A 22,621-nucleotide genomic window follows, 5' to 3' on the forward strand; every position below is an offset into this window, starting at 1 on the left:
TTTTAAAATGTCTAATCCTTACGGTCTTTGTCTTTTCAGAACAATCAATAAAGTATGTTAGCATCTCAGAAATGAACAACTGCAGCGCTGTCAAAACATTGTGTTTTAAAAGGGAAAAAAAAAATCATTATAAAACATCTCACTCAGCAAACAAAGTTGCCGCTTGGAGTCGATGGCTCGAGGCGCGTAGAAAGACAAAGGGAAATCCAAAGCACTCAAGAGTTCTGAGCTAACACCTACGTATCACGCCCTGAAGACGACTCCTGCCGAAACGCGTGGGTGTCAGCCGAGCTTGAATAAAAACATTTTACTACAATCACAACTCTGTGCTTCAGTGGGTCTTCATTGTATGTTGAGTGTATGTCAATGTAATGATCATTTGACACAAAATATTGTTTTGTGGAACCGTGGAAGGTTTTTGATGGCTTGTTCCTGAATATAAGCAATTCTAAAAAAATAATTGACAATATGCTGAACTGTAAGTGAATGCCGGCAGGGAACTTTAATAGGCTCATCCTGATTGGCTGGGGTTAGACCTTTCCACCTTTTGCTCCCCCGCCCATTTATTCACTTTCAGTTTTGAAAGCAATTGTTTTCCTTGTTACGGTTTAGAGCTAGGGGCGTTGCAAACAATTCATACTATTTGGGAGCATTCAGCAGCTACACTGCGGCGATCGGAAGGCTTCACAGAACCACATCCATCAGCGACTGGGAGGACGGCGTATGAAAACGGCCTGAAATCACATAAGAGCCCATTTCTTATTATTTCGCAGTGTCTCTTGGTGGAGATGGCTCTGCTATGAGGAACTACAAAAGTACTGAAACATGCTGCTGATCAGACTGCATGCAAAAGTGCACATCGACAGTGTTTTTGTGATAAACGGTAGACAGAGAAATTTGTAAATATTAGTTCATCTAGAGAGCGTCTTCTGTATCTGGCTATGTATCTGGCTTTGACCAAATTGGTGGTTCTTGATTGAATTTATTTGTATTCCATGGTTAACCATGCAGTTTGGACCTGTTTGTACCCCTTCTGGCATTGAGAGTACACTGTTGTCATGTGCTTTTTGTACGTCTCAAACAGCCAGCAGCTCCTCACAGCTCGAAAAATGTTGACGTGAATTTACGAATAGGCATTACTGGATAAACTGATCACATATATTGGGAATCTAAATGGTTACTTTGCCGGCCTGAATAATTATTTATTTGAATAACAGCTTTAAACTTGTTTGTTATTTTTGCCAATAAATGATGATAGAGCTGGCGACGGGAAGCAAAGCAATCACACTTACACTCTAAAATGCAAGTAAGAACCCGAAATCACGCGATGCTGAAGCGCCCTAGTGTAGGCAAAGGGAATCATGTCAATAGAGCTTCATCCGAAAGCTCCAACTGGGTTCATAGATGTCACTTAGAATTTCTGTAGTTGGATCAGAATAAATATGAATTGTAGGTTTAGCGTGACGTGTTGCATTGTATTGTATTGTATCCTACCCTATCATACTATAGATTGTTGATAATTTGGTTTGGATTTGCTGAATTGAAATGTGTTTGATCAAACTTAAATGTTGTTTCTCAATACAGTGAGATTAAGAGAATCAGGATTTTCATGAAAACATTGCAAATGAACTGTAAAACAAAGCCACGGCCTTGAAGCTCTGTGGCGTTCTTGTGACTAATGTGTTGGACTTTAATTCTTCAGGGCAGTTCGTTCGGCCATGTGATACATGATCAAGTAATCACATTCATTTGAGCCATTCTTGGGTCTTACAAAAAAAAAAGTCTCTTTAGGTTCCTAGATGTCCGACGGTCTTTGCCAGGCACTCGACTCTCTGAAAGACTACTTCTACTCTACTTTTTCACACTGGGCTGGTAGCATACAATCAGTGTGTGGGAGCTTTTGAGCTAGAAGCTTTTGAGCTGGGAGCAGCTGCCCACGGTTTTACATTGGGAGGTCAGTGAGAGCCAGAGGGACCCAACCAGTCGGGCTTTGGTGAACCAAAACAATAAACTGGAAGAAGCTGCTCAGAGCTGCAGACTGGGCTATTCATTCAGCAGTATTTATAACCCTTTTACGGCATCATTTGATTCAGTGTGTATACAGAAAACATTGCTTATTGGAGTTTTAATTTGCCATACAAAGGCGTTTTTATTTTACATTACCTTACATTATATATCAATATATCGAGATCTAATGAAAGATGCTGAGGTATTTTCATCCTGATGGACTCTTCAACAGGATCAGATCCATGACAGCAATGTTCAAACGGCTTAATTCTCCTGATCCTCATTAATATATTGGAAGAACAGGGCCTGGAATCCACCTGGCAGTGTGTTTAACCTGTTATACAGTCTTACCATGCAGATCTGTTTCTTGGTTCATTGACAAAGTCTTCACAGTGATACTACAAATGAGGCTCCTGTCTTCATTAACACCCATTCCTCTTTAAAGTCAAGTAGGATCAGCTGGAAATTACACAAACCTTTATTCCCTACTCGCCATCAGGGATTAGAAGATGTTTTGGACTGGAATTGAGAAGAGAGGGCTAAATGCCGTGCTAAAGACAATTCTACTCAAACAAGCCTCTCGCAGCCCTCCACAGAAAGCTCAATTGGAGATTTTGAGAGGTTTTCACACCAAATCACTCAGCCAATAATCACCGGCTACAGTACAAATTTGAAGTTGAAGTGCCTCGCATTTTTTACAGATAAAAGGAAACTAAACAAATCATTTCAATAGTGTGTTCAAATTGCTTTCTTCAACTTGTTTGCCTCGGTTTCTTTAAAAGGAATGCATCAGCCCAGGTGTTGATAAAGAAACAAACATGGCAAAAAGATTCCAAAGGCCTAATTACGTACTGCAGTCCTCACATTTTTGAGAATTCAGAAAGACGGTGCGATAAACCTTCAAGTCTTTTCTGTCAAGTGAAAGGAACCAGACCACCGGTGTCGGTTGTATTATAAATACCTGCCAAACAAAATGACGAGATGAACAGACGAATGGGAAGAGAAGGGACTCTTTGCAAGAGTTCCTCTGTGATTAGTTTGTATCATAAAGGCTCTGCTGTGCTGGAGCTCGACTCCAGCCGGGAGCACAAACAAGAGGCAACCTCAGTCCTCCATCCTACCAGCCTCCTGACTGCCTCATATTTTGCATAAAGCTGTTATTATTAAATTTAAATGAGGAAGGCAGCCTGCTGCCGAGCAGCAGGACTGTGCCCTTCTGAATACATTTCTAGGACGCAAATTTGAGTATCCTGTGACGGATCTGAATCAGTCTGTCACCTCGCCGTCCAGCAGACACGGCATGAACCACAATCACTCTCGCCGTTTCCTTCTCCAGGCGACTGATGTTACCCGTTATGTGGCAGCATCTGGATTCCAGATGGACCTTGCTTCAGAGAACGCTCTAATGGTAACACCCTGGATGTGTTCTGGCCACTTTTGTACACCGCTCTTTTCTGGGGCATCGCAAATGAACTGTTATGTGCAGGAGTGCCCTGATTGTCGCTGTAAATAACAGGCTCTATTATTACAGCCCAGAATCAAACAGCAGACAAATAGACCATAAGAGACCCTACAAAGGCTTCAGACGGAGGTGATTAGTCATTCTGTATCTTTCCATTTACATATTTATGTGTGCATTTTGAAGTATCACATTAGAAAAGCATAATGAAAACGGCACAATTTGATGAAATTTCCCCAATGGAAGAAAAATGTCGAAAAAATTGTTGAAGCGCTAAATTGATTGTGGAAACCCCCTTGCCGAATAAATTCTGACATAGCGAACATTTAAGTCACATGACTGATGAGCTGTGGTGTCCTCCTGGATATTGCCACAAAGTGCGAAGGCTCGTCTTCGTCTCCAGACAGCGTGAAACATGGCCAATAGTAGCTGACATGAAAGAACAATTAAAACTTGCCCGATAGAAAAATAGAGAGAGGTCTTCAGGAATTTCTTTCAATCGTATACGAGTCAAATGGCCAAACCGACTTGTTTTGTTTCTGGTTCATTACTTCTACTCCTTCTACTGGCGGATTACAGGTATTAGTAGCCTACAGCGCCAACTTCTGATGAAACTACGCTGTAGCCAAGTTTATTCGCTACAAACCAGTTGATGGAAACGCAGCTATTGTTACCCACCGTTGATCACATGTAGTGAACTCTGGAACAAAACAACCTGCTTTCATGTTAATGCACTTACTGCGTTTGTCTCCCATAAAATGCTGCTGGTTATAACTTCCTCCAACGCGTGATTTGTCCACTTGACTATTATTCCATTTGAAATGCCAGTAAAACTGAAATCCTTCTGTAAACACATTACCTTGGCTTTGATGATCCCCATTTGATCTCACCGTGAGAAAATTGTTCAGTATTATATAGAGCGGTATGTCACAGAACATAAAGCATATGACAGCATGCAACAAAGCACTGTGGAGGAAAACAAAATGAACACCAGCACTGCTTTGAGTCTAGCTGTTTTGTTCAGTTTGTAATGGAATCGACTGGAGTATAGGCTCCACAGTCCTGCATGTGTCCTAATCATTTTACTAGCATTAATAGTTTAATGAATTGTTAATGAAGTGATTATCCACATTTTATCATCAGTTGCTGCAGTTGAATAGAATCGAGATATATCAGCAGAACCCTTTGAGCTTATTTCCCCCTGAGATGTCGGTGAGTTCCTACTCCAGGGTGCTTATTATTTCTCAAGTATGCACTATCTGAGAGGAGCGTATAGTTAGGAACCTCTCTGGATTCTATAGATTGCACACGCTCACTTTGCTTCAACGTCTGTAGACAATTTAAATAGATCAGCATGGACTAGCGCGCACACACACACACACAACTTCCTATTATTCTAATTATGTTAGCCACCGAGCAGCTCGGACTGGGAGGGGAGAGAGAGAGGGGGGGGGGGGGGGGGGGGGGTGCTTTTATACAGGTATTTCAACAATAGGCATTTGAAGCATGTTTGCCATTTTACCCATTGGGCTACCCCTGTGTGCAGCCGTTTTTGTATAAGCGCTTGTGTAGTGTAAATTGAATATAATCGACTTAACCTCACAGCCACAGTAGGCAGCTGTTTTCAGTTTTAAAAAAAGAAGAAAGAAAAGCTCACTGGTTTGTGTCCAGCTGTAGCATTTAGCAGCTGAAGTGGCAGATGTATATAAGAGCAAACCGGAGCTAGAAATGTATAAATATTGGATTTATATTCATCAGTGGCATAAAAAGTACGACTCCAGTTGATTGCGTGTTGCTCCGTATCTGCTGAATGTGTCAAGGTTGTGATTTGTTTGTTTATTTAGATCCTCATTAGCTAACTGCAAAAAATATTGCAGTAACTCAAACATATTTTACTGCAACACATATTTACAACTTTATGTATCGTATATTGTCCAGTCTTGTCATACAGACATATGTGCATACATGTTGCATAATGCAAACAAACTCATCTCGACAGTATGTAGACAGTTGACAAACAGTTAGCTCTAGTCATGCCTTTGTTCACCAGATCTAAATCGGGAAATTCCAGCCATAAACATGCTCGTTTCAGTCCGTCGCAAAATTGCGTTGAGTGCTTTTGAGCGGCAGACGTGCTCAGACAGTAACAGGCATTAATAACTACCAATAAGGTTCCAATCAGCTGTCATAACCTGATTTCAGGGCCCCAATTAAGGGCATTGTCTGGCTCATAAAGCCCCGACTTGAAGAGCAGACCCTTCACTCGGAGACCATCAGGGGTCTGTGGCTCGCAGAGGTTGTTAGTGTTGAAGCCGGAGAGGAAGAGTCGACTCATTGCTGTCCGTTGCAGCCATGATTACCAAAACTCAAGCATTAGAAATCAAACTGTGAGAGATTATTTATTCAGCCTGCATACATGATCACCGGGCATCATTCCCCAACGCCCACCCTTCCCATCATCACCACCACCACTAACACCCATCCATCTAACCTGTGGCAAATCCAAAAACACCTGCATCGGATCCCTCATAGCCAGACCCAACAGGAGAAATAAATAAATAAAGCCTGCTGAGAATGAATAAGTGTGAGTCGGGATGAGTTTACTGGCATTTGAAGGAACATGTATGAGGGCAGATTAGGGAAGCAACGACAACCACCCTGGCACTCAGAGAGAAACCAATAACACACACTCTGCTGCTCAGCCTCACACCTTCAGCTGTGATATATACAGAAACAAGGCAGGTGTGTTTGCAAGCATCCATGCACACAATGTAATATTCATATACACCATGAGCAAACACCTAAACTGCATACTGTACATTCAGACGTCGCATGGCACTCATCATCAACCCCGGATCACACAGCGAAATGAAACCCATCTGGATGACAAAGCACAAATAAGACCCGGAGTCCTCCTCAGTGAATAACTGCCCCCTCTTTCCGTCCCGTCCAGTTGCCCACGATACACAATTTCATTTCCCAACGTTAATTTTCTCCCTGGCGATCCCCCGGCGCCACCACTGCACCATAATAAATCTGATCCAATGCCTCAGCGCTCCGAGCCCACCATAGAGACGGAGCACTTACCAGGACTGTCATGCAGAGAATTCTAATTCAGGCAGCTCCATGTTGCCAAGGAAATTCAAAATGCCTCCGAAAGCATGGAGACAGGGATGCGGGACTCAATGCAGGCTGGATTCACGCGGAGGGAAGAGGGACGTGTGCGAGCGGCGAGAATCCCTCGTCCGTGGGGCATTTAAAAAATGCCTCCGTCCTCTCCAGATGCTCTAAATCCGGCAGCACTGATAGGCTGACATGTAAACACACAGGCGGCTCTGCTGGCTCACACGCGCTCACATACATGCTGCACCTAGCGGAGACAGAGAGCGGGGGGAGACAGGGAGGCAGGCAGGGAGGGAGGGGCAGCTGATGAGCGAGGTGGGAGGAGGAGCTGCAGTGTACTGGGAGAACGGGAGGCTGAGAGCTCAGGCGGCGAAGGGGAGTTGAGAAGAAATAGAAATGTTGATCGCACCGGAAGCATCCTCCTCTGATTTTTATTTACTAGTTTTGTTTTCTTCTTCTATTTATTGAGGCACTGGGATGATCGGGTTAACTGGGATGCAGGCTGGGAAAACAATTAGTGTGCCGTGTGTGTGTGTGTGGTGTCGGATGAAAAGGAGGTTAGAGAGGGGGAAGTAGAAACACGCAAATAAAGCAGGGGAATGAAGATGAGCAAAAAAAAAAAAAAAAGAAGTGGAGTGAGGTTATGAAGGAGATGGAGGAGGAGGGAGCGATGAAACTACAAGGATATATGGAGCAAAATGAAATTCAATTTCTCCAACATGCAAACCTTTGCTGGTGATGACAAGCAATTTAGGACTGTGGTGGATCGGGGTGGATAAGTAGGGTTCTGCACTAAAGGTTTCTTGCCAGATTGAGGATTAACGCCCATCTCAAAAACTCACCTGTGCCGTGAGGAGCGGTGGGGGGTGGGTGAGAAGCTGAGGCTTAACGGTCCTAATGGGTATGTGGGGCTGGCACACGCATGCTGGCAATGCCAAGGAAGCTCCACAGTCAGGGAGTGTTTATGGGAGATTAGGGGGGCTTGAGGATTTAGTGGAGTGGTGGTGGACACGAAGGGCTGCTGGCCACAGAATGAACTCCATGACAAATGTTGTGAGGCTTCGAAAAGGGGGCATCTACATTTCAATTTTACACATTTGATTCCTTATTTATCTATATCAAAGAGATTTATTTTTGTTTCATTTTAATTTAATCTCACACCACGTGCACCTTTCTACAAGTGTGTTTTTTGTACTAAATCTGCAGGACAAACAGCCGTACACAGAGCTGAAGACGTCTCTGCTGTACAATAAAACACAGAGGGGGAGAAGACTTATTCAGGCTGTTGGAAAAAAAGGGAGAAGCACTCCACACCAATACGACATAAAAGATATTTATGGCTCATTTCGCCAACTAGAAGCTAATCTAAAGGAGATGAGTTATGCCTCAGTGTGAGATATAAAACCAGATGAAATGTGAGCGAGTGAAATTTGAATGGATGACGCCGACGATAAGGACCGCACGACACGGAGCAAGATGAATTCGTCTCTCGTTTTTAGTTTTAGTTTTTTTTAACGTTCTGAACGGCACCGTGCCCACTATGGCCACTTAGAAAAGATTGGACAGCTGATTCATGACATTTTCATTTACATTCAGTGGTGCTATGAATTTTCCAATTTCTCTGTCAGCGGATGGGAAACCATGTGACCCTCAGCCTTTGAATGATTTCTTCCTGAGACAGAAAGTTTGCATTGTGATGTGACATAACTCAATACTGAACTACATAGATATTTGATTATAGAGGGAGGGCTCTCTTTATTAAAATGCATGCCCTCTATTCCCATTATTGATATCCACACATGTGCAATAACTTTCTACTGAGATGCAGATTTTAGAATTGCAACTAGCACAGGGCTGTGAGTTACTGTCTCGCGGTGAGACTGCCTAACGCGGCTCTAGTGAGTTGGCAGCCCATTCATCCTTTTAAAAGCTTCTCAAGCCAAAAATGATGCCGTTGCAACGTGCATTAGTGTGTCTGTCTGTGGCTCTGCTCGGCGGACTGTTCGCCCACATCAATTAATCCAAAGTGATACCTTCATGCGGCTTTTGATGGACTGTAAAATGTATGTTTCTCCTAATGGTTCAAAGTTTTGCTCCTGAGTTACTGCTGCTGCACCGGTCAACCTTTTCGTTCATATGCAGATTACATGTCGGAGTTAACGCTCAATGTCTTTGAAAAAAAAATATATGAATGGGTCCTTTTATTTCAGTGGAAAGTAAGCATCTTAGCTGGCAACCATCAATTTTGCTGTTCAGAATGACTCTCAATGGCAGATTTTATCAGCTGCGGCTAACTAGCTAATTAATTAAGCAAGCTTTTTCAAAATGTATCCAGCGGACTTGTTTTATGTACAAGAATTGTGTAGAAGGGTCTTGCATACGCATTTAAAGCTGGGGAAGGGAGTGTGTTTTTGGCAACATTGGTCAAAAAAAAAATCCTTTCAGCATCTTGTAATTCAGGTTGTCTGAGACAAAAGTAGAGTTCAGCACCTCCTCTTGGCTCAGACGGGAGACCTTGACCAATCACACCTCGTTTCAGATAAAGGGCGTACCTATTGGCTGTTCTACCAATAGAGTCGCAAGCACAAGCCTGTTTCAATGGCGGAATATCCTGCAGAAAAAAAGCTGCTATTCCAGCGTACGGCAACAACTGTTTGCGCTGCAAAGTAACCAAAAAAAGGAAGAAGAGAGTCTGACAATATCGGCAAAGCGTATCAGAGAGGAAATGTCGCTAATCACATCAACTCAAAGTATTCCATTTCAAAGGGCTTGAGAGGGTTTGCAAAGAAAACAGGTCGATAGCTCTCGTAGAGTGTCCGCTATGACAGCGTTGGGGATCGCGGTCGAGGTCGGCAGCTCTCGTAGAGTGTCCGCTATGACAGCGTTGGGGATCGCGGTCGAGGTCGGCAGCTCTCGTAGAGTGTCCGCTATGACAGCGTTGGGGATCGCGGTCGAGGTCGGCAGCTCTCGTAGAGTGTCCGCTATGACAGCGTTGGGGATCGCGGTCGAGGTCGGTAACTCTCGTAGAGTGTCCGCTATGACAGCGTTGGGGATCGCGGTCGAGGTCGGCAGCTCTCGTAGAGTGTCCGCTATGACAGCGTTGGGGATCGCGGTCGAGGTCGGCAGCTCTCATAGAGTGTCCGCTATGACAGCGTTGGGGATCGCGGTCGAGGTCGGTAACTCTCGTAGTGTGTCCGCTATGACAGCGTTGGGGATTGCGGTCGAGGTCGGCAGCTCTCGTAGTGTGTCCGCTATGACAGCGTTGGGGATCGCGGTCGAGGTCGGTAACTCTCGTAGTGTGTCCGCTATGACAGCGTTGGGGATCGCGGTCGAGGTCGGTAACTCTCGTAGAGTGTCCGCTATGACAGCGTTGGGGATCACGGTCGAGGTCGGCAGCTCTCGTAGAGTGTCCGCTATGACAGCGTTGGGGATGACGGTCGAGGTCGGTAGCTCTCATAGTGTCCACTATGACAGCGTTGGGGATCGCGGTCGAGGTCGGTAGCTCTCGTAGTGTGTCCGCTATGACAGCGTTGGGGATTGCGCTCGAGGTCGGTAGCTCTCGTAGAGTGTCCGCTATGACAGCGTTGGGGATCGCGGTCGAGGTCGGGATGATGTATGAAACGAATGACTACATGGAGAATGATGCATCCTCACCAGCTGACGATGCATGTAGACGCTTTAAACTATAGCTTTTGCACTGCAGTTGAAGAAGACGGTTTCTATGTTGTTCTAACATAATCCAACTGATGAGCTGCTGCTTTTTACCACATACTTAATTCAAACACTGAATAGGAATACTGTGTAGGAACGCTAAAGTGCTGCGAAAAGCTTTTAAACATCTGTTCCTGAGTTTATTCGGAGCTCTGGGGTTTGTGCCGGAGCATGTTAATAGTTCAACTTTAAAACCCTTGTAACCCTTAGGTAGAGATTTTTATTTGTCAATGTACGACAGGGTTGCACAACGACATTTAGATTGTAGTCTCAATTTGCTACAAGAAAACATTAAAATGTTTTTGTAAATAATGGATTCACTGAGCAAAAGTCATGTTTCCATACGAGTTACTTGAAGCACTGTGCATATATATTTATTTTAGTGCTGGGCAACGATTAAAATATTTAATCGCATGGATTTTTTGCGATTAATCGTGATTAATCGCATTGTTATGGCAAAGTTCAATAATGAATTCAAAAGTAGTGTATTGCGCACTTTTATTTTAAAAGTACTGCTATATGAACAAAAGGGCAATAACATTTGGTTCACGAGATGCAGGCAGCATGTTTTATACTTAATGTGAATATAATTCATACTTTGTTGGCATCTTATTCTGAAAACCGGATGTTCGTCTGAAGAAACCGGATGTTGTCTCACGTGAATCTTTCCGCTAACTTTCAAAGTCCTTCGCTCGCTCCCGATCTGTGCCGTTTGAATGCGTTTACCGTGAATTTCAGCATATAGGTGCACTAAAGTGTAAGTGTCTGCTGAGTTGACCACTGAGATCTGAGTGTCTGCTGACTTTACCGCAGTGATGTCCAGTAGTCTCCAGGGAGAGCAACAGCTGGTGCAGCTTCTCTCTTTATTTCTGCCCCCCCTCGACCAGATGCGGAAGTCGCCTTTTCTCTACGGCAACCCTGAAGGGACATATCATCTCCAATACAAAACGATAAACATGAGACAGTCTGTTACAATAATAATAAATTAAAAATACTTACCTGTTTTTTTTGTTGTTGTTTTTTAATTATTATTATTTATTTTTTTCCATCTCAAAAGGCTCAAGGACATACACACACACGTTCACACACACACACACACGTTCACACACACACACACACACACACACACGCATACATACACAACTGACTATAGGATGTTTGCTGGCTTTTATCACACTGTTTTTGTCATCCTCTTGTTGTTATGTCTATGTATTGTCTCTTGTCTTTCAATTAATAAATTAAAAAAAAATAAAAAAATTATAATAAATTTTAAAAAATGCGTTAACGTGCGATAAAATAATTGTCGGCGTTAATTAATGAATGCGTTAACGCGAAATTAACGCGTTAACTTGCCCAGCACTAATTTATTTATACATATTTATATATACGTGTATTTAATTTATGTGTGTGTGTACACTACAGCTCAGAAGTTTGGGATTACCTGTTATATTGATGTTTTTCCTCTTTCCTACCACTTCAACAGAAACAAAAAAGTATGAATCACCAAATGTATTATTTAAATTTGAAAGAAGAAGTCTGGAATGATCCATTTCAGGTGAAGTCCCCACCGTGTGGCATGATGGGAGAATGCTGTCGGAACCATATTTGCATGCATTCGTTTTTCAAGCGTAAAGTGACCCTCGATCATTACTGAACCACCACGTCGCCTGCTACCGGGCTCTAAATTGATTTGGTAGCCGTTTTTTCTCTGGGCGCTCTGCAGTCTACTCAGTGGTTAGAGTGAAGAGGTTCAAACTGTGATTTGTCTCTTCATATTATGTTCAGCTAATATCCTGTGATCCAGTGTCATAATGGTGCCAACCCTACTTTAACCCTCTACTGTGACAGTTTAAGAAGAGCTTTGCTAGAACTACACACCTGATAATATTCCAGCTTGTTAAAGACATTATTGAGACACAGGAACAAAGCTTCCAGTTTCTTTCACCAATGGCTGGTGATTTATTCTATTCTTATTCAACTGTTGCTCTTTGGCTCTCTCAGCCCTTTCACTCGTGACTCTGGTTGAACCATCGTACAGCGTTTGTTTGTTCTCCATGAACAAAACACGAGTTATTTGGCAAACCCTTATTAAAAATCAACATCTATTTGTAAAAGAAAGACTTAATACAACCTAAAAGCGTGACCCCAAACATTTGAGCAGCAGAATAACTATATACGTATATCCTGCACATATTATATGTTTGCAAAATCTGCTCTTACTAGAGATGCTGCTCTCTCCAATCGTTTAATACAATGTTTACAACGTGTTATTCTCTAAATGCAATCATTCGATTACTGCACTCACAGAATATTAATAATGGTGCTTTTAATTTGGTAGCAACACTGTGCTAAATCTCTACATGGGGACACTTGTAAAGACAGTACATTACAAATTCATGATCGGCTAAGTGGCAAAATCTCTGGCACACTCTGAAGCAACAACCTGGAAGGCTCCTTTCACCTCTCAGAGGCCTCCTCCAAAACATCTTAGTAGCTTGAAGAAAGACTTATACTTCCTGATTTATTTAGTTTTGTCTCCCGGTTCACTGTTGAGTCCGTTTGATTTCACCTCTTAGTGGCTATAATAACTAGGGATACCTTGTAAACACATTTGAACCTTCAGTGGAAGTGTTTTTACGGTGTTGCCCTGTCACCTGCTGTTATTATCACTGCTGGGGTAGCTTCATAAATATAATAATCGCTGCAAATAGGTCAATGTGACATAATTTATTCTGCGTCTATCCAGATATCCACAGAAGTAAGACGTCATGGCAACTGACTGCTCCGTCGGCGTCAAAGTGTTTTCTGGTAGATTTTTCCAGTGAGCCTGATCAGTGAGGACTTCACACCAAACTGTGATGTGTATGTGTTTTCACATCTGCTACAGCTGGTATTGTATTTCTCTCGGGCGGCAGCTAACATGAGGTGGGGCTTTCCCAAAATACATGCAGCAGCTTCCCCAATAAAGTCCGTCTCTGCCGCCCCAAGAAGAACCAAGTCGTTCGGAGGGCGCGAGTGGTCAGCTGTGAACAGGCTTCTGCTGTTTGCACTCAGCTCCACACGTAGAAGGCCTGAAGCGCATAAAGAGTTATTTTGTCTCGTTTATGTCATGTTGAATCATGGTGATGAGGAGGGAGCACACCAGTTAAACGTAGTTAAACGCAGAGCTTTGGAGAACTATGGAAGGTCCCTGTTTTCAGAGCTCCAAATCAGTTTTTCTTGTTTGTGTAAATACGGAGCAATAAAATACTAATTGTTACGCAAGATGCATTTCAAAAAAGTTTTTCAAGATGCATTTCATAAAAGTTCATAAAAGCAGAATCACACTTAGGGGGCTGCATGAGGTATATTTTTTATTTACCTCTAATAATGACTGAAGGAACTGAAACATCAAAGACTGTTTCTCAAGCTTAATGAGAGTAAGTCTGAGTTTGTCATATTTAGACTCCCAGACTTCATCATCACCATCATTAAAACACCTTGTCAAGTCATCTGCCAAAAATATCTGGGGTTAAACTTTGACGCAGTCCTAGCTTTGATAAGAAAATGAACTCAGTAGTTACTTCTTATTCCTCCCTTTATTGGCTATTAACCATAGAACGTGCATACATTGACGTCACCTATTGGTTTGTGGACTACAGTTGGCCGTGGCCATCTGGTTTTTTTGGAACCAGGTGGCAAACTCCTGTTCTGAAAAATGAAGCCAATGCAGAAGTGCCCTAAACCTGCATTCTTTCTAATGACCATCAGGGGGCGACTCCTCTGGTTGTATAGAAGTCTATGAGAAAATGACTCTACTTCTCTCTTGATTTATTACCTCAGTAAACATTGTAAACATGAGTTTATGGTCTCAATCTGTAGTTTCAAGTCTCGAGGGGAGAGTGCGTTGTTATTGCACACTACACTTAACGATTCCAGGTGAAATCCATTAGCTGATTGCATCGACACGTTGTTGACCTGATTCACAAAGTCACGTTTTCACTCAGAGACGAGCACACTGTCTAATTAGTGCACCTCCAGGAGAAATACAATCACTCACGTGTACCAACACTTCAGTGCCGAGCTGTAAAGTAGGTAAGTAGGTGAACAGTGGGAGTGAGAGATTGAGAGAGAGAGGAGGGGGGGGGGGTGTCGGCAGCGATGGATGATTGGCAGCCAGGCATGCATGTAGTACTCATGCTAATGTTCAGTCTTTAATTAGCTGCATCTCAAGACGCACAAAGCATTGATCATTAGAGTGCATCGCTGAAGTGTTAAGTACGGACGGACGGACGGGATGGACAAGATTCAAATGGTATTCATGTTTCAATTAAACGCTCACATTGTCTATTGTCTTTGCAAAGGCAGCGGGACAATTTGAGAGACAGTTTTGTGCGCTTAGATGGACACATTTGTTCCCAGAAAGAACTGCGAAATGAATATTTGATGAGCGTTGTCACAGAGACTGTGGCGGTAAATCTTTCATCAGCTGACACCTTTGTTCAGGGCACACGGTGATTATGACATGCCATGATACTGTTTGGTTGGAACGAGGTCACCAAAAGTTTCATCGTAGAGTGTCGAGTCCAGCTAGACAGAGCGCCTCCTAGTGGGCTAGTTGAGGTACTGACAAATGGTTAGATTGAATAAAAAAAAAATGTTTTGGTAATAGACAAAGCTAGTTATGTTTCTATCTAAACGTGCTCGTAAATTAACATAACAAAAACGTCAAATTGAAATTAGAAATTATCTAGCTAACGTTCCCACGGATGAGTGGTGTAAAAAGGCGGCAACCTTCGGTTCTGCCGAGTGAAGTCAAGTGCCTTAAATGTCTCTAGTGTCCAGCAGGGGGCGACTCCTCTGGTTGTATAGAAGTCTATGAGAAAATGACTCTACTTCTCTCTTGATTTATTCCCTCAGTAAACATTGTAAACATGAGTTTATGGTCTCAATCTCTAGTTTCAAGTCTTCTTCAATACAGCATGATGTTCATTTAGTAAATGATGGTCCATTGTAGAGTCAAACAGACCATAAAGCAGGGTATGCTTTAGGGCGGGGCTTACTGTGATTGACAGGTCGCTGCCGCTACTAGAGACGTATACGCCGTCTCTACGTCACTCCTCTGCACCGTGACTAGACTCTAGTCTTACACTACAGTCATTTAGCAGTCGCTTTTATCCAAAGCGACTTTCTATCGCATTTCTATACACCGTAGGCACAGCTACGGGAGCAATTTGGCAGTTAAGTGTCTTGCTCAAGGACACAACGGCATCGAACCGCCGATCCTCTGATTGAAGGACGGCCCTGCTCTCCACTTAGCCACAGTCGCCCTGTAGTCACAATAGTCTTCAGCACTGAAATACACATGTGAATATTCCCTTTGAAATTATTTCCCATCATTCCGCTTTTCAATTTTTGTTGCTTATCTTTAATTCATTACCATAATAAAATATACTGTGACTCACTGAGTGATAATAGAATATACTGTGAACCACAAAGTCATATTAATTAAAAATGTGACTCATGCGTAATATGTATCAGAAGAGCCACAGATTAGTCTGTCCATATGACATGTACGATGCGGTTTATCTTCTCGGAGTTAGCGCTACGGTTCATGAATTAAATGTGAAATACAAACCACCTCGTGTATTATACAAGGAAATCCACATCCAAACACTGTTGTTTTAAATTTGTAATATTCTAGGTTTTTGTTCAATATTTGAATTTGTGTTGGTCTGAAAGGTCTGCTTACACCAGCACAAATATAAATGTGAGCAGAGCTGTTATTTAATTGGTCAAACAATCACTTACTGGGTCTTAAACCCCTTTAATCTTTGGAGCAAAAATAAAATCTGGAGGGCACATTTGTCCACAGAACTCATGAGCAGCTCTTTTGTTCCCCAAAATTTATAAAAGAGCACCACCATGTGGATCAGAGCCGTAATGACACTTGTAGAATGCAATATATTCAGTAGTTCTATATTCATAGCTTTTTAGGGGTCATCATTTCACCAGCATTTTTGGTGCTTTTGTTGTTGTGAATGAGTCCGTTCATCTGCAGCTGCTTGCCGTAAAGCTGGAGCCAAACCGAACATATCGTCTCCGACCACATTATCGTGAATATGTTACAAGTCATTTCACATTTACATTATTTAGTGGACAGCAGCAGCAGTGTTATCGTTAGTTATCATTTGAAAGAATCACACCAGCTGCAGCCAGCTGACAGAGGAACAAGTCCACATCGCTGCCTGCTCATATCGTCACATGCAGCTGAAAGATTGTTCTGCAAGGACTCGTGCAGTTTTATTACAAAGAAAAGAAAAACCTCAGAACAGGGAAAGCAGACAGCGTCCTCTGTCTTGATGCTGACTGTGCTGGAAGCATGTCAAAGAACAGCCGATGTGTGCGCTGCTTGAGCGTGACATATCTGCTGAAGACGTCATTTTTTTTTCTTTTTCTGGCCCAATTTTAGGGAATGCGAAGAAGACAGAGAACACCTGTCCCTGAAATTAGGGAGAATGCCAGTGAGCACAGGGCCGACTGTGTTCAGAGTGTGTATAATTGTGTGAGCTGTTGAACCGTGTCCACCTTCCCTCCTCGGCACTCGTGTGCCATTTTCCTGTGACCTTGCTTTACGTGAGGGAATCCAAACAGCTTTTGTGTAGATCTTCAGTCGTTCCTCTTCCTCGTCAGAAGGCGTCATGCGTCAGGCTCATTGTGTGCACATGTACGCCATGCTTATGTTGCTGGAATCCATCCTAAAGTGATCCTACCTTTTGCCTTATGTTTTGATGTTTTTAATGGTTTTATGTGAAGCGCTTTGAATTGCCTTGTTGTTGAAATGTGCTGTACAAATAAACTTGCCTTGCCTTTAAATGCGTTATGTTTACACACACACACACACACACACACACACACACACACACATTGCATTAGCTGGTGTTTTCTAAGCACAAGGTGAAAACACTCATCTACTATTTAGTCTTAGAAATTACTTTTCATATTCTTTATATTATTGAAAGTAATGTAAAAAAGGTACAGCCTTTTCTTTGTTATTGTTATATATTATATGTGTGTGTGTTTGAATAACTGACTGAATGAATACATATATTAGTTCTCAATAAAATCAGATCATATAATACTACTTGTTGCTATTTAATGTTTTGATGGAAGGTTTTGTACAGATTGGCATTCTGAAGGCAACAGCTGGAATTCTGTGTTCAGAATATGTGTTGAGTCGTTCCTGAGAACACATTTTTCATAAAAGGGCTGAAAATAGTGATGTTCTTTTTTCCCCCTATGATCTTCTCGTCCGTTTGAGTAAGACGTGCGAGCTCAGACTTTAACTGCACTGACAGGTTACCATGCCATACTTGTATTTTCATATTGAATTACACTCTGTAGAATAAAACAGAATCTAGAGTTTACTATTACCACCATGTAATGCCTAAGCCTTCTCAAAAACATACATCCTCTGTTGTAGCTTGGAACAAAGGTTTTCAACATGCACACGCCGTGAGAGCGAGCTGTCAATGTGGACACCAAGATATTTAGATTTACACACCTATTTGTATATAATGTGAAGACTGGTGCCCCCTGCTAATAGATTTAGGCTCACATATTGCTTTATTTATCTTTACACATACACACACACACACACACACACACACACATATATGTGTGTGTATTAAACATCTCTGTCTGCATATAAAGACATATTAAGAGCCTCTGCAGTGGGACACTTGTCTTTGGTCCAAAGCGTCCTACCAAGTTTGAGATCTTGTGATTGGAGAGCAGCAAATTGGTGACAAAATCGTGAACATATATCACGATTCTTTTCCCCAGGCGAGTTCACGATCCACGATCTTATCTTTACTGAAGTTACTGAACAGTACAACCAAACTAATTCCCCTATTTAAAGAAATGAAGCCCTTTAATTGAACACAATTCCCTTCTCAAATGTAAGTTACAGTTACTTCACATTTTTTTTAAGGCATCACTACAACACTACAACACACTAGATCCACCACACAGCACTTACAATGAAAATATGTCACTTTTAAAGTTGCTTCACCTGTTATTTCCTTCTTCCAAATTGCATCACCGATCTGTTTTGACCGAGCATTCGTCGGTCTAGCTTCGCTACAAAACACAAAAATACAGAATCACCGTCCGCAGGCTGTTTTTTAATCATGTTTTTAATCAGTAGCAGCAACCTTATCTCCACTTCTCCCATCTCTCCTCTCCTCTGCACGACTCTGCTCGGCTTTAAGTAGAGATAGAAAGTTGAGTGTGTTTGGGGAAAGGATTTTGTAGCAGCGGCGCTAATAATTCAGCAGCAGCGCTACACCGCCGCACGCGGGGGAAAAACTGCTGTGCAACTGATCGAATGTGAACTGTAGCGCGGTGCTAATGATCTCCCTGCGAAGGCAGATCGGGGAGACATTTTTCATCTTTCACAATCGTATATTATCACATCACACACCTCTTGGCATAACAGCTTCTATAGGGGCTTGATCCTCTCTGAAAGAGGGAATATTGTGAGGGGTGAACATGGCCCTTCAAAAACTCTTTATTCTTTCCTTATTAGAGTAATGAGTGATTAACGATTCTCACTACTCTCCTTCACTGTGTGATCATAGTTTCAATAGGACATAATCACAGATCTATGCTTTGTTGAAGCCAAGGCCAAGACATTACAGAAACAGGAATGAAGAGGGTGTCAGGTTCTAAACATATATTTACCAAACTTAACTGTTTCCATTTTTAGAGAAGGGAGCGTGTTTTGCGTGTTGCATGTATTTACATTTTATTTTATTTGTATTAGTCAAATCAACCAGATACCATGGTGAAAAAGTGGAGTATAGTAGAACAGGTGTTCAAGGCATTTCACATATTCACATAGTCTCTTGTGTATCTGTTCAGTCTTGTGCAAGCTGGATGTAAGAAAATATTATATAAAGATGATGTATTGTTCAGTGGTATTACCGTAACTTAATTACTGTGTTGAGGATGCGGGGAAAAAACTATAAAAGCAACCCTTCAGTCATTATGTATAGTACAGAAAAAGAGCCGCAAGGACAGCAAACAATGTTAGATGTCGATAAACAAACGGACAAACTGTTCTTTAAAGTCACATGGTTTGAAATTGATGGCATCTGGTGGAATTCAAGGCTGCTCAGACAACGTATGAAACCATAAATAATTTACTCTCTGATCATATTCAGAAAATGAGAAGGGGTCTTGTAGCTGAAGGGGAACATTGTATTTGAAACAATGTCGCACCGATCTCATAAGCATGTGCGAAACAATCTGTGGGGTGAGTTTGTGGAATCAACTGGAGGAAGAATTTAAAAAATAGTGAAATATTAGACATTTGTAATAAATATTTCACATTGTTGATTGGGTATTGTTGTTGATTAAGTATGACGAGGATGAACATAGTGGTTTGGATCAACGTGTGTTGTTTTGTATTCGTCTTCTTCTCTCTTTCCCGTTCACCTCAGCGGATCATCTACTTGGTAAACCGGGCCTCGGCCGATGCGATATGGGAATCTGATTTCATGAGCATTTGATTTGAAATTCTCAGTCGTCAACACTTGAAAAATGTTGTCGACAAATCAATTAGTTGATTTAATCGTCACATCTGTAAAACTGAGTTTCTCCACAAAGAAAAAAAACGTGTGTATATTAGTGTGTAAAGAACAAACAGTGCCAGGGTCTTTACCGAGGGTCTGGTGAATACATTAAGCTCCATGATTAAAGTCCCAGTGGGGTTACTGACTTAAGTACATGATGAACCTCTCACTCTACAAACACCGCTCACGATAGCGAATGGGGCAGTTTGAGGGAACCGGCGCCCCACACACGTCACAAAGTGATCCATGAGCTGAACGCAGATTTAACAAAAGTTGAGTGTTTTCGATGAAGCGGGCAGGACTGCCGACTTCTCTGTCTACTTAGTCGGAACAAAGAGCTTTCGTAATGCCTCCATCACTCCTAAAGAGCGTGGCTGATGTAAAGCTCACACACCACCATCAGTATCTGACGCCAGCTGAATTACATGACAGCTGCTCCGGGCTACCTGCTCTCAGTATTTCTCTCCCCCAACACCGGCTCCAGAGAGCCAGGGACCTGCCTCCCTTCAGAACAGTTCAGTTATGTGGGACCCTGGAGGGCCGAGCCCAAATTTACTCACAGCCACAGGTTGGCAGGCCAGGCAGAGCTATGCCGGAGTGTCCTCCACATCGCCTTAATTGGGATTTCAAATTCCTTCCCTCTGGCGCGACACCTAAAGTAGAACAGGGTGAGAAACTAGTTTTCCTCGCTATGAATATGCTTAGCTCTGGTTAATGTCTCATGCTAAATAAATAGGTTGTTCCACAAAAGGATGGTGATAGTTGAGTCTTGGTTTTTGCTTCACGTGTGTTTTATTCATGTGCCATGATCCGCAGGTGCAAGGGCGGATTTGTCCATTCGAGACCAGCTGAATTGAATGCAAATGGTGGAATTGTGCTGCTGCAACACACGGGCATTCGCATTTTCCATCTCATCCTTTCAGCTCAACATTCATTGTCTCGTCCCAATGTGGTAGAGCATCCTGAAAACACACGACTCCGCTCTGAATTCATGCGTCCTCTTTTTGCGGTCAGTTTTTTCATGATTTGTTATCTTGGTGTCCAGTTGAACAGATTTCTTTTTGCTTCATATTTTTCACTTGTTGACTGCATTTTAATGAGCTCTCATTACAATTGGATAGAATTTAAGCAGTGGCGGACCGTGCATTTCATACCTGGGCCTTCACTGCTGTCCTGCAGCTGAAACACAGCTACGGTTATTATTTGTTTTGTGTAAAAATGAAGCTCAACACCTATAAATACACTAACTGCAGAGTGCAGATGCACGAATACGCCGAGAGTGTGTCCCCTCTCTTCTCTGACTGCAGCTGGGACTGCTGCGCGAGGCTGCTGTGAGAGTAGCCGCCTGTGAGTGCTTTGGGGCGGCTCACGGCAGCACTTGCTGCTCGTTCATGACAGTGCAGAACGGTACGTTCAAGGTTCTGGTAATAAAGTTTGCCATTTTGGTTTTGGACTATGTAGCCCCCGTGTTGTTGTACTCTATTGTGTACATTTTGAATATGTCCGTTTCGCACACCGTGATTGGTTGATGCCTTTTATTCGTGGTGCGAAAGCTTAAAATAATCTAGATTACGTCTTTCTCTGCCACCTAATATTCTCGACCGGTTTGAAAGTACTCATGGCCAAAACAACAGTTTAATCGCATTTAAATATCCCCCCCCCCCCCCCCGTGTGTAAAGGCTGCACACCGTATTGAAACGTAACGCTCACTCAGAAATGAACCGCCTTGGTCCCAGTGGCATTTGTTTCTTTCAGCTCGTCTTTGAAGTGAGCTCCCCAGAAGAGATACTCAGCGGTCCCTTTGTGCTGTGTCATCGACAACAGGATCAGACAAAAACAATTACCAGTTAACGCCACATTGTTGTAACTGTTGGCTCCCATCGGCCGAGTCTTTATCTTCCCGACTTGCCTGGCAGCTGCAGTTTGTCAGTCTTTATCATTTTTTTGCAGAGCGGTGGCTCAGAGATGCACGGATAAACCCGCATGTTTACGTCCTCCTGGCCGGCTCGCCTGAGCTCTACCCTTTTCATTGTGTGTTTCCTGTTCCCCCTGAAGTCCTGACAACAGCTGATCAGTTCAGGTTTATATTTCAGACTTCACTATGCACAGATTGATTTCTAACCCGGCCATTCAAGTGTAATCCAGACAAGTCCTGTAGTAGTACAGTGATATGTGGTATATTATTCCACACTGTTGACATTTTACATCTCAATCCACTTAACAGCATCAGATGTGTAAACTATTTTTAAAATCGTTTCTATTCTTTCTTGGTGAATCATTAACTATTGATTTTTAAACACAAATAAATGTTTGTTTTTGGACTTTGCTTGGATCAGTGAAAAAACCCCAAAAAGATGAGTAATTTGTATATATTTTTAACTGATGGGAAAGGGGGTTAGTGTAGTGCTTCATTCAAATCAATGATGTTAGAAAAATGTAGACTCATTTCTCTGGATGTTGAGGTTTAGAGAAAAATAGAAAATATCAAAAAAACACTTTCAAACCCTTCAAACATTTGATCTTTGTACTATGAAGCCTGTGTCCCTGCAGGTGGTGCATGCAGCATAACAACAGCAGCATGCCGTCTCTGCAGCATTTGGTTTATCCAGGTCATGCAGCAGCTGCGTAACAGAAGCAACTATGCGAGATCTTAAAGACGCCTCGCTACCTTTTGAAAGGGTTCAGCAGTTTGAGAGTAAAAAAT

The 22,621-nt window shown here is 42.5% G+C and overlaps 1 protein-coding gene across 1 annotated transcript in view; it reads left to right on the plus strand.

Moving 5' to 3' along the window:
- Positions 1–9,410: 9,410 nt before the first annotated feature.
- Positions 9,411–22,621, plus strand: part of luzp2 (leucine zipper protein 2) — a 165,840-nt gene continuing 152,629 nt past the window's right edge. Inside the window, exon 1 of the mRNA XM_076078547.1 lies at positions 9,411–10,087. Within this exon, the coding sequence (XP_075934662.1) occupies positions 9,411–10,087 (677 nt within the window). The remainder of the gene's footprint in view (positions 10,088–22,621) is intronic.

This window comes from Anarhichas minor, unplaced genomic scaffold (genome assembly GCF_050575085.1).
Source record: "Anarhichas minor isolate MPS153535 unplaced genomic scaffold, ASM5057508v1 ptg000067l, whole genome shotgun sequence".
Lineage (NCBI taxonomy): Eukaryota > Metazoa > Chordata > Actinopteri > Perciformes > Anarhichadidae > Anarhichas > Anarhichas minor.